At 37.2% G+C, this 12,766-nt stretch overlaps 2 protein-coding genes across 2 annotated transcripts; one reads left to right on the top strand and one right to left on the bottom strand.

Annotated features, from left to right (window-relative positions):
* The first annotated feature begins 2,087 nt into the window (after window positions 1-2,087).
* Window positions 2,088-5,741, top strand: LOC147543824 (uncharacterized). Its single transcript, XM_086633192.1, has 2 exons — window positions 2,088-4,847; window positions 4,973-5,741. The coding sequence occupies exons 1-2, from the start codon at window positions 2,195-2,197 to the stop codon at window positions 5,440-5,442; spliced, it is 3,123 nt and encodes a 1,040-aa protein (XP_086489318.1). The 5' UTR covers window positions 2,088-2,194; the 3' UTR covers window positions 5,443-5,741.
* LOC147543823 (hexokinase-1-like) lies at window positions 5,733-12,374 on the bottom strand. The gene is made up of 9 exons (XM_086633193.1): window positions 11,643-12,374; window positions 9,880-10,030; window positions 9,011-9,193; window positions 8,200-8,274; window positions 7,861-8,016; window positions 7,676-7,774; window positions 7,440-7,570; window positions 6,979-7,060; window positions 5,733-6,495 (listed from the first exon to the last, which is right to left on the bottom strand). The coding sequence occupies exons 1-9, from the start codon at window positions 11,912-11,914 to the stop codon at window positions 6,133-6,135; spliced, it is 1,512 nt and encodes a 503-aa protein (XP_086489319.1). The 5' UTR covers window positions 11,915-12,374; the 3' UTR covers window positions 5,733-6,132.
* Window positions 12,375-12,766: the final 392 nt, after the last annotated feature.

Genomic DNA, 12,766 nt, shown 5'->3' with positions numbered 1-12,766 from the left:
CTTGGATTCAATCTGGTACTGCTACACGTGGTGATCGCATGTGTACATTTTCACTTTCTATTGGCTCTTTCTATTTGTCTGATATTACTTGTGATGTTACCGACATGGATCTATGCCACATTATTTTGGGACACCCTTGGCAATCGGATGTGGATGCTATTTACAAAGGACGTTTGAATGTTTATGAGTTTCCATGGAAGAAGAAGATTATCACCTTGTTACCGATTGCAGAAGGATCTACTGAACTAACTTCCATCCAATGATCGGTTCGGGACGAACCTTCTGGGGAACGGGGAGCTGATGCAGGCGCATAACACGTGGGCCCACGTCCACGCGTGCCCATGTTCCGGTCGGCCACAATAGTGGTCCTAGTTAGTATAGGATTAGGAAATTACCTTAAGTTGGTATTTCTATTATTTAGGAGTTTCTATGTTTTAAGTATCTTTAATATTTAAGAATCCTAGTTTGAGTCTATCTAGGAAAGTCTATTATCCTATAAAAGGAGGTCTAGTCTATTTTGTTATTCATATTGAAGAGAAAAACCATTGAAGTTAATTAAGTTTTAGTTTATTTATCGTTTTCTTTACCGTTCTTCGTTTATTTTATTGTTCTTATTTTAATTCCGCTGCGTCTACATTAGTAATGGAACCACCGATGAGGATTCCTGGCAAAATCCTTTTTGAGGTTTCAGACCTTAGATCGAGGAGTTCGTGGGTGGTTGACCGCGAGATCATGTGTAGCCGACTGGCCACGCAACATCTCCTGGCCAGTCGACCACAAGATTTTTTTTGCTCGGTTGCCCATCCAACCTTCGAAGAGGGTTCCGTCAGATATTTTCCTCGAGGGTTTTAAGATTTCATACGAAACCCTCCATGACGGTTTAAGGCGAAACCATCCCCCTTCGTCTGAAATGAAAGGGGTTCCTGCGGAATCCTTCCCCTCTTTAAAGATGAACGGGTTTCGGTGCAGGTAACTTTTCCTTTCGTCGGAAAAGTGAGAAGAGAGACAAAAAAAAATATTGCTGGCGAAGATCGAAAGGGGAGGTGGTTGTGGTTGGACAGTGATTATGGTGGTGGGATTTTTCTTAAATAGGCTACCTAGTACCTATTTCTGACATGAAAAGAAGAACTGGTGGTGAGGGCTGGCTGGCAACTAATATAGTGGTGGTACATCTAAGATTTTTTCCAACAAATTTTTTTTTATATATATACATATATATATTTATACATTTAATAACCCAAGTAATTAAAGGGGTCTAAATCCCAACAACATGAGACGTAAAACTCGACAAACTTATTACTTATTTACAGAGCCGTGGCTGAGGGGGGGCGGCAGGGCATCCGCCCTGGGCCCCCACCACAGCAAGGCCCATTTTTTCTAAAAGTCTACATATAGATAGTTAACAACATCATCTTTAATAGCAAAAGCTTAAGAGCTTTATTGGTAATGGTCACGGGTTTCCAAAGAATTGAACTGGGATCAAATCCCGTTATGCTACTTTTTTTTGTTTTTTTGTTTTTTTTTTTCAATTGCTAAAGGAGCCTTTCTTTTTGCTCAGTTATACTTTTTTTTTTTTAATAATTTTATTATTTTGAGTGAATTTCTTTCATTTTTTTAAAGTGTTTTTAAAAGATAGAAATCTAGGTGTTTTAAAAAAAAAACACCTAGACTCTAAACTACACAATCTACGAAGAAATTATATTTTTTTTATCATTTTGTTCGTTAATTTTTTATTGTACAAAAGAGTCAAAAACAAATTTCGCCCAGGGCCCTCAAATTGTCAGCCACGGCTCTGCTTATTTATACATATAATAACCCAAATTTAATAACCATGGATTCCAGTTCATTTAAGAATCGAACCTGAACTTCTAGAATTTAAAGTTTATGTCAACACCATCAATCACTTGGTCAACCCAGTGCTGACTCCAACCAAAAGATTGGAGGCATCACAACCAAAAACCGGTTGCTTTTATCAAGACTACCATTGGGATTACCAACCCAATTAGGATTCTTTTTGAATTTTTTGTAGTTGACCAATCATTTCCCGTGGCATAATCGTTAAATTGTTTACCTCATGACACCATTTTGATATCCACACAAATATAAATTCAAACCGTTGAACAAACACGCTAACCACCATTTCACACTAGTAGAAAACTTCCCGGCAAAACCATAGCTCTGTCTCCTTTCCTAAATGTCGAAATTGCCCTCAGTTTCTTGTCGAATTTTCATTTCTTACCCTCTTCTTCTCCTTCTCTACTCTCAACTCTTCTTCTTCTTCCTCCAAGTTCAATCCCTATCAGAAACTGAAGAACAATCACTCTTACTGAAACTTAAACAACAATGGGGAAATCCACCTTCAATTCAATCTTGGGATCCATCAAATGGATCTCATTGTAAGAACTGGATTGGAATCACCTGTGTTAACAATTCAATCACTGAAATCATACTTCCTGATAAGAACATCACTGAAAAAATCCCACCCTTTATTTGTAACCTTAAGAATCTCACGAAAATCGATCTCCAATGGAACTACATCCCTGGAGAATTCCCTTTCTCTCTCTACAATTGCTCCAGCTTAACTTACCTCGATCTCTCTCAAAATTATTTTACCGGTAAGATACCCTCAGATATTGACCGGATTTCCAATCTCCGGTACTTAAGTCTCTTAGGCAACAACTTTTCTGGTGATATCCCAGTGGAAATCGGAAACTTACAGTATTTGCAAAGTCTTCTTCTCAATCAGAATCTTCTTAATGGTTCTGTTCCAGCTGAAATTGGTAAACTCTCATCCCTTCAGACTCTTCAATTAAATGATAATCCATTAAAACAGTGGAAAATTCCATTAGAATTCAGTAATTTGAAGAAATTGAAGTCTTTTTGGGGGGCAAAATCGAATTTGACAGGAGAAATTCCGAATTTTGTGAGTGATTTTGCTGATCTTGAACAATTAGATCTTCACTCGAATGAATTGATTGGTAAAATACCCAATCGATTACTTTTACTTAAGAATTTGAAACAATTGTTTCTCTTTGATAACAAATTATCTGGTGAAATTCCTCGACCAATTCAAGCTCTGGGTTTGACTGATCTTGATCTTTCAATCAATCAATTAACAGGAACAATACCAGAAGATATAGGAAACTTGAAGAATTTGGCTTACTTCTTTTTATATTATAATGAATTGACCGGCCAAATACCTCAAAGTATAGGTCGTCTTCCATCTTTGAAACAGATTAGACTCTTCAGAAACAAATTTAATGGAACCTTACCTCAAGAACTAGGGCTTTTTACAGAACTCGAAACTTTCGAAGTATCAGAAAACAATCTCAGTGGAAAATTGCCGGAAAATCTCTGCTTTAATGGTAAATTGATCGGAATTGTTGTTTATACTAACAATCTCAGTGGTGAATTTCCTAAATCACTTGTGAATTGCAGTAGTTTAACAACGATTGAGCTTTACGAAAACAGATTTTCCGGTGAAATTCCGGCCGGAATCTGGTCATTAAAGAACTTATCAACTGTAATGATTAGTGATAATTTCTTCAATGGTAATTTCTCTGTTGATAAGTTTGCTAGCAATTTGAGTAGAATTGAGATCAGTAACAATAAAATTTCAGGGAAAATTCCTTCGGAAATTTCTCAAGCGACTCGACTTTCAGTCTTCAATGCTAAGAACAATCTCTTTTCTGGTGAAATTCCTTTAGAACTAACCGAATTGTCGAATCTTCTCACTTTATCACTTGATGGGAATCAGCTTTCAGGTTCAATTCCGTCGAAGATAATCTCATGGAGTTCTTTGAGCAGTTTAAACCTTAGTAACAATCAACTTTCAGGCGAAATACCCGAAACTGTAGGTCTACTTCCTAACCTAATCGCTCTCGACGTGTCCGAAAATCGATTATCCGGTGAAATTCCATATCAACTTGGGAATTTAAAGCTTACTTTTCTTAACCTATCTTTCAATCAGCTCATAGGAAATATACCAAGTCAGTTTGACAATCTTGCATTTGATCAGAGTTTCTTGCATAATTTTGGTCTTTGTAGTAATAACTTTCAACCAAATCTTCCTTCTTGCATTACAAAACCCTACCAAAACCCTAATAAGTCACCTTCTAAACTTCTTATAGTGATTTTAGTAGTTGCTGCAGCGATATTTATACTCGCTTTGTCCTTCGCGTTTTTCGTGATCAAAGATTTTAGGAGGAAAAAGCTTGGAAGAAAGATTTCTACTTGGAAACTAACATCTTTTCATAGATTACAGTTTACTGAATCAGACATTATATCTAGTTTGATTGAAAGCAATTTGATTGGAAGTGGTGGATCAGGAAAAGTTTATCAGGTTGCTATTAATCAATTAGATGAGATAGTTGCAGTTAAGAAGATAACTAACGGAGGAAAGTTAGATAAGAATTTGGAGAAAGCATTTAATGCAGAAGTTGAAATTTTGGGTACAATTCGACATTCGAATGTAGTGAAATTGCTTTGTTGTATTTCTTGCGACAACTCGAAGCTTTTGGTTTATGAATATATGTCGAATAGAAGCTTGGATCGATGGCTTCATTCGAAGAAATCCGGGGTATTAAACTCAGGTTCAATCCCTAATGTTGTTTTGGATTGGCCTAAGAGATTACAGATAGCCATTGGAGCTGCTCAAGGACTTTCTTATATGCACCATGGTTGTTCTCCTCCGATCATTCATCGTGATGTAAAATCAAGCAATATTTTGTTGGATTGTGAATTCAAAGCAAAGATTGCTGATTTTGGGTTAGCTAAGTTGTTGTTTAAGGACGGCGAGACTCATACGGCGTCCGGAGTTGCTGGGTCTTTTGGGTACATTGCTCCAGGTAAACTTCTTCCTATAGCCAAGGGTTTGTTAACTGTTTTCGCTATCATTTTGTTTTCAAAATTTTAAATGATTTGAGCTTTAGATAAAATTTTGTTAACTAAAGATACTTGGTTTTAATTTCAGAGTATGCTTACACAATGAAAGTGAGCGAGAAGGTCGACATTTATAGCTTTGGGGTAGTTCTTCTTGAACTAACAACGGGGAAGGAAGCTAACAAGGAATATGATGGAAACCCAAGTCTTGTTGACTGGGCATGGTATAAGTACAAAAATGAGGAATCCATCAATGAGGCCTTCGACGAGGAAGTCAAGGAACCATGTTACTTGGATGAAATAAGTGTCGTCTTCAAACTAGGCCTCATTTGTACCAATACATTGCCTTCGACTAGACCTTCCATGAAAGAAGCATTAGAAATCCTTCTTCAATGTAGTTCGCCGAACATAGCTAATGGATTTAAGAAAATAACCTCGCCCGAAGATGATGTCAATCCTCTCCTCGGTACCACCAGTGACTGCCTCACTCGTTACAAAAGTAGACGATCAATAAGACATTCAAATGATTATGACGATAGTTTGGCATGTAACAATGTGTAACGGTCTTAAAGACTTCTATTGTAACTTGTAAGACATTGCTTCATTCACGCTGCCTCTGTTTGAAGCTTCAGCCAACGAGTATGCAACACCAAAGACATACATGAAGATGAACTGGTCTTATGGTTACTTAGATATAGCAGCTTTTGGGTAATTAGTTCCTTGTAGTAGGTAGTAAGAATATCCAGTTGACATCTTGTTCTACTAGGGATTTATAAAATTTAGGGTTTTGGTTTGAATCATCATTTGTATAACAGAATATAATACAAGCTATATAAAAGCAATTCTAGGAATTAGAAAAATTTGTAGCTTTATTAACCTCAGAACCATCTTCTAGCTCTCCCTTTTATTCTACCAGCTCAGGATACACCGAAAATTACACTCAGTCATACCAACGACGAGGCAAATCCTCAAAAGAAAAGGGAAGAAATGCAGGCTGAAGTGAGGACAGTATTCAAGGTCACTTCTTGATCCTGCAATTATACAGCTTAGTCTAGACTCTTGTTACAATTACGTTCTGCATGAACCGTAAATCATGCTGGAACTTTCTTGCAACTCTGGCGACAAAAGATTGCAAGTAGAACATAACATATGATTATATGAGCGAACAAAAAAGAAGACAAAATTGAAAGGTGAAAAAAGTACTCGATGAAAAGAACAGGCGGACTTTCCTGCTTCATTTTGACTGTTATTTTAGCTTTCTTGAATGGCGTCGTCGACTTCGGGGTATTGGGAATGAGAAGCAGCAAGAAGGGCAGCTCCGATTCCTGAGCCATCATTAGCATGCTCAACAACAATGTTTGCTGCAACTTCATCTCCAAGCAACTCTTTGAGTGTGCTCTCTAAACAATTGCTAAATTTCGTATAATGCTCAAAAAGACCGCCGTCCATGGCTATCACGGTTTTCTGTTGCTTCTCTCCCTCTTTTACTGTGTCTCTTCCCAATTTTTTCAAGATACCAATAATCCCTGCTGCTGAAAGTCGAGCTCCACGTGTTGCTACAATGTCACATAGTTCAACCACTGCTCTTCTTGTTTTCAGGGATGTATTAGATATCTGAGGTATACAAAGGAAAAAACAATTAGATAAACAGAAACAACTACTAGAGACAAACTAGATAATTTATAATGTAATTTTTTGCTTTTGGCGTTTTCTGCCACAAATTTTTACAGTACATAATGGTTTTATAGGTTCCGAAACAAGAAAACATTATACCAATACAGAGAAAGTCCCATGTTGTTTGAGCAAGAAGCTAATGTCGGGTATTAACAGCCATTATGATGTTAAAAAAAAGGTGGATCAATTAGTTCATAAAACATACCAAAAATTGAAATCAGAAAAATAACTTTAAATCGGCTCAATTTAAATTTTGGTAACAAAATTCATAGCTGCAGCAAAACATTGAGCAAACTCAGATCTTCGTGGATGGTTGGAACTAGTACATTCTTATAAAACACTGCCGGAGTAGCAAACATCAAGTGCCAAGTCAAGTAAATGGTTGATGTTCAAATGAATGAAAGCTATTTGAAAAAGGCTTACCCCTAATATATCCTTCAATTTGCTCCCTACCACCCTGAGATCGGCCGAAGTATCATGATGCATTGCTGACATTTCAGGAGTCCTGCAAATTCCACAACTCAGAAAGTACGCATTTTGCAGACTGAAAATGGTAGAAGACATATCTACAGGCCAGAAAAAAACTATGTCTACCACTTCCAAATATCACTCTACAGACTAAAACAAGCTCCAAGAGTTCGGTTTGATAGGTAAGTTCTCTAATCATTCTATGTTTATCTACAAGTTCGGTATATATCTTATTATTCTCTTACTATATGTGTATAAGCAACCGGCCCCCTTTTTTTTTTTTTTCTTTGCCTCTTTACTTTTCATGTTCAAAGAGGAAGTCCTTCTGTCTACAAGTTCGGTATAGATCTTATTTGGACGATTCACATATTGCGCACTTACTCTCTGTTTTAAGATGGGTCAAGCGAATGACGTACCTTAATACGAATGGAACTTTAAGTTTCTCAGGAACAATATCACCAAAGAAAGTAGCTTCTTCAGCCATTTTGAGTAAGACTCTGCGCACAATGTCTCCCAAATACATTCCTGAAATTATCTTCTCAAAAATCTGTTGACATTAAACATAGATGTCATCATTCAATGTGTCTTCATGCTATTTTGGTTTAAGAATGACATACAAGAGGACCAACTAAACCAAGACATGTATAATTACCTGTTCACCAACATTTAGACTCTCAACATCCAACGCGTGATCATATTCGGTTACAGGAAGATGCGAAGATCGGAAGTTGCCCCACTCCATATTGATTACCTGCCAGGTGACCACGAAAGATATAAACTTTTCAATCTGCCGCTTTTGATATTAACTAAGATGACATCGATTAGAATTTTACTAACCATCTCTCCTGATTTAGGTAAAAGACCGTGCCACTTAGGAATAGCATGAGCACGTTCAACATATGCTGCATTTGTTCCAGTGCCCAATATCACTGCAGCAATGACATCGTTATTGAAGTATCTTCCTCCAGCTAATGTACCAATAGTGTCATTAACCTGCATCAGCATCCCTAAGAAAATTTGTTTTGATAGCATAAAAAAATATATTTTTAGATATCTAAACCAGCTTAGAAGACGAAATAACATTACCCACTGAACTAAACACTGTTTACCAGAATATCTCAATAAGATGAAGCGTTTAATAGGTTTCAAGCTAAAAATAGGTCATAGTAAACTTACCAGGGCAGCCACACGCATATCAACACCCTTCCTTTCCATGGCTTCGGTCAGTTTGGCTACCACATCTTGGTCAAGCTGTCATGAGAAAAGAATCCAAAATGAAACTTCTTGACTTGATCAACGTTTATCAGCTTTACAACAAAAAGTATGCTACATTTTTCAATAGGCAGCAAGCCAGCAAGAGCTGGAGGCTTGCACCACCTTGTACAAAGCCTTCGACAGTGGCTTGGACAGATATAATGAGCTTAGCGGTCCCATAGGACAAAGTGACACATCCTAATGGAAGGTACCTCCGATATAATCTATTATGGTAGGTAACCGTCGGGGTATGATCCCCGACCTCGGGGAAAGGGAAGTCGACGCCTTATTCACAAGTGGTCATTGGCCACTTAGATAACAACATGTGAGTTTGGGTATTAATATGTTCTATACACCGATTTACGGTATCCTCGTCAAGGATTAGTACTTTGCTCTAAGTAGATTACTAGAATAGCAGGTGAATACGTAGAAACACGTTAACTTGCATATATGGCACAATTGATAGGAGACAGTTAAGTGCTGCCTATGTGCTCTGTTAGAACTTCGACAATCGGATTCTGTATTCACATACTCTCACTGACATGGTTCCCAAGTAAATCGAGACCTTTACTCTATATCAAAGATTCAAGACTAAGAAATTGTACTTTGTTTCCAAACTTAATGTCGCCTCCATATAGTAAAAAACAAAGAATTAGGTCCCAGTAGGTAAGGAATGGATCAATATCTCATAATAGGGAAGGAATGAAAGTGGCCTCAAAAGAATTACGATTACCGCATCTTCAATTGAGAAGCCTTTAGTCCACCTAATAAGATTTCCAGATGCAATTGATGACTGCTTCACTGGGAAAGAGAAAGTAAAACCTAGTTCTCTCTGCCTACCAGCTGCAAGCTGAAAACCTTCACCCTCTGTTGCGACAAACTTCGCTAGTTCTTCGGCAATAAAGTCAAAAAGTTCCTGAATAATCACAATCATAAGAAGTGTTAAATGCTTATCTGGGAGTCGAAATCAGAAACAAACGCAGTATCAAATGACGTAAGTAATTGCTATCTTCGTATGGACACGGAAAATCAGTCATTAGTCCCTTGCAAGTCAAGATTATTTCGGAGAGAAGCCATTCCCCCAAGAATTAGCTTTCTTATATGGGCATTACTGATCAAGAGATTCCCAACAGTAGATGCTTTAAATCATAGAGGGTTCAAGATGCCAAACAGATGCATCTTATGTAAAGCTGAGGAGGAAACCATCGACCACTTATTCCTTCACTGCAAAGTGGCTGACAATCTCTGGAGCTACTTCTTTTCATCCCTCAAGTGCAATGGTAACAATAATAACCAAATGTTGGAACAATGAGAAGGGTTAAGCAAAAAAGAGAAACAGGAAGGAAGTATGGCAGCTAGTACCAATTGCCATCAATTGGAATATTTGGAAAGGTAGAAACAACAAGATTTTCAAGGATATGAACCTATCAAGCAATCTAGACATAGAAGATATCAAAGGAACTATATTTTTTGGGCCAAAAGATTGGAGTCCTTTAGATTTATATCTTTCACAGATGTTGTAGACTTGTAGTGAACTGGGAGACTTGGATATATTCATTCAAAGTTTCAAAAAAAAAAAATATCAAATGAAATCAGACTTACATCTGAAGTTCCAATCATCAAATGTGGAGGGATCGACACCTCTGTAAATTCTTGCTTAATAACCCGTTGTTCCTTCCCACCCAATTGTACACGCAATACACGAAAGTTGGTTCCACCAAGGTCCAAAGCATAAAATAGTCCATGCTCGGCCCTAAAAGAAGGGAAGAAAATGAAAGAAAGCTTTATTCAGTAATTCATCTTTCATACTTTACATACATATACACCACTTCTCACACGGCCTATCTGTAAATACTATGACATACTAAAACCCAGAGTGGTTCCACTTCTGCCAATTCAGTAAACAATGGATTTACTCCTAAGTGATTCCACTTTCAGGCATCTGATCTCCTGTAACCCTGTTACAGTTCCAAGGGGCATCGAAGTAAGGGAATCCAAACCATGAGCCTAGCAAATCTATTGCAGTTTCATGATCCTTCTTTCTGCATGCCAAGAATGACTAAGAGATAGGAAGAACCCAAGAGAACGATACATATCGAAAACTAAGCAGATGGGAAATAAGCACAAGTAGACACTGAAGATAGATTTTGTCCTTCGGAAAGGATACATCTTTTCTATTGTAACAACAGTACATAACAAATCCAGTCTTTCAGACATTTGAGAATTAGCAGTATAAATAGCACGCGGAGGAAGCTAGACTGTAACTATCAGATACCAAGACTAACCTTTTCTATTCTATATATTTACAACTCTAATGATTGATACAGATATCAAGAATTTTAGTCACTGAGTTATGAACGAGACATACCAGCTATGGCCCACGATTTATAAGGATTAGTGGTAATGACAAATTTATTATCGATGTTTTCTTACTTATATATCCTATATTCCGACTTCTGAGTTCCCACATCAGAGAAAATCATATTTCCGTGGTATTCATTTCCCATGGCCTCTTTGCGCAAAATTCATCTCTTACCATTTAACTAAACCATGGAATTCAATTTAAACTTTTAAAGGTAAAGAAGATAGATATACTATAAGAATGGAAAAACGGCAATTACCCGGTACAACTAGAACATAAAGGAAGAGAACCATCTAAACATAGTCTGAAATTCCTAACTTGATCAAACCAATGCATCGCAATAAAACACCAAGTACAAAGTTTTAGCGGTATCGGACAATCAAAATCAGTCAAGGACCAACAGAAATTAAAAAAAAAAAAAGTATATTGACATGGAATACGCGAAGGAAAGAAGAGAAGGTAGGTAATAGACCTATACTCCACAACGAAAATAATACAAGAGTTAAGAATGAACCATTAACTTTTAACCAACTTCTTTTGGAGTTGGATCCAACATAATGTGTTCGAAATCTTTCACATCTTAACATACTAAAAATTAGCTACTGACTTTCTACCTATCAAGAGGAAAGGAAGTAGATTTCACCAACTATTAACTCGTGCAATTCTAAACAGATTGGAGATGATTCTCGAATGAGATCTTTGAATCAAAATTTGACATGAACTACTAAAAGCAATGACTTTTATCCCTTAATTCCCATATTAAGTAAACCTTCATGAACTCACATTACAAAATAATACAAACCACTCTAACTCATTCAAGATATATCTTTCTTGCCATCATTAAATTAAGAAAAGACAGAAGAATTGATCACCCTTTTTCGAAGTAAAGAAATCATCTTTTCAATTTTCAATGATCATTTTTTAATAAGAGATATACCCAAACCTCAAAACAGGATTAAGAAGAGGGTGAATCTAGAGAGAGAGAGAGATTGTGAGTTGATACCCTGTGGGAAGATTATCAACGTAGCTGATAAGCATCTTGAGCTTGCTTCCTCCTTCAGAAGCTAAACCAGCATGCATCTCAACGGTCATGGCATCAGCTACCTGCCTCAGCTTCCCAATTGGCGTTCCACATTTCTCCTCAAATTCTCTCAATATCGCCATCGCCCGTGCCCATCTGCCGGAGCTCCTCATACGGTGGCGCACGATTAGCGCCGCCGCTGCACACACCGTCGCCGCGCATATCACCGCAGCACCCACTGCTACTTTCCCCATCACCAATAAACTCAATACAGATTACAGATCTACGTTAAAATAAAAAACCCAACTTTCTCTCTACAATTACAGATTGAAATCAAAAACTTCTTACGAATTCAGTGTTCAAAATGAAAATCCCTAAATTGGATAAGAATTGACAAAATTTCAGTTCCTACAACTTTGTTTGATCCACTGTTGTCGTTATTACAGGTGTTGATTATTCAGCTTCAGAGATAGTCTGAAAAGTTAAAGACAAATTTCGAATCCAAAAACAAAACCCTTTACTGAGAATACAATGTTGTTAATGAGATTAATAGGAAATTCAATTCTCAATCGCGTATTTTTTTTTTTTGAAGAAAATGGAGAGGATTTCACTTGTTGTTTAGAGCATCTACAAGGGTTCCCCTCCAAATAAGCATCTTGTCCAAATTTTAGGCCCACTTTTAGAGGGACACTCCCAAGTCCAATGGTTCCAACAGTAAGGGTCTGTTTGATTCTTGTGAAAACGTTTGGATGTGAAAATGGTTTTTTACTAAGGGTCTGTTTGATATGTAGGAAAATAGGGATGAGAAAATCGTTTTCGCGAGAAAATCGTTTTCGCGAGAAAATCGTTTTTCCGCTGTTTGATAGACTAAAAATGATGTGAAAACCAATTTCTGATGGAAAAAAAGTAGGAAAAATGTATGATTTATTTTACCATTAAAAAGGTGGTAAAACCATTTTCTTACCCACCTCAACACGCTCTCTCTCCTCTCCGCTCTTTCTCCCGACAATCCTCTCTCTTCAACAAGAAAAAAAACAAAAACCCTCTCTACTCTTCTGTGCTTGCTGCTCATGTTATTTCTCTCTTACTCTCTCCAACCATGGCAC

Source organism: Eschscholzia californica, unplaced genomic scaffold, assembly GCF_041429995.1.
Source record: "Eschscholzia californica isolate CP2 unplaced genomic scaffold, dmEscCali1.0.p SCAF_4, whole genome shotgun sequence".
NCBI lineage: Eukaryota > Viridiplantae > Streptophyta > Magnoliopsida > Ranunculales > Papaveraceae > Eschscholzia > Eschscholzia californica.
Note: the sequence above shows the minus strand (reverse complement) of the source record. Positions and strands in the feature narration are given on the sequence as shown.

Bases quoted from the DNA above. Each gene is read 5' to 3' on its own strand.
- LOC147543823 (XM_086633193.1), bottom strand. From the start codon at position 11,914: ATGGGGAAAGTAGCAGTGGGTGCTGCGGTGATATGCGCGGCGACGGTG. The intron at 8,017-8,199 runs GTAAGTTTACTA...ATGCTGATGCAG, and splicing joins ATATGCGTGTGGCTGCCCTG to GTTAATGACACTATTGGTAC. The intron at 6,496-6,978 runs GTAAGCCTTTTT...TGTATACCTCAG, and splicing joins AATTGAAGGATATATTAGGG to ATATCTAATACATCCCTGAA.
- LOC147543824 (XM_086633192.1), top strand. From the start codon at position 2,195: ATGTCGAAATTGCCCTCAGTTTCTTGTCGAATTTTCATTTCTTACCCT. The intron at 4,848-4,972 runs GTAAACTTCTTC...TTTTAATTTCAG, and splicing joins TTTTGGGTACATTGCTCCAG to AGTATGCTTACACAATGAAA.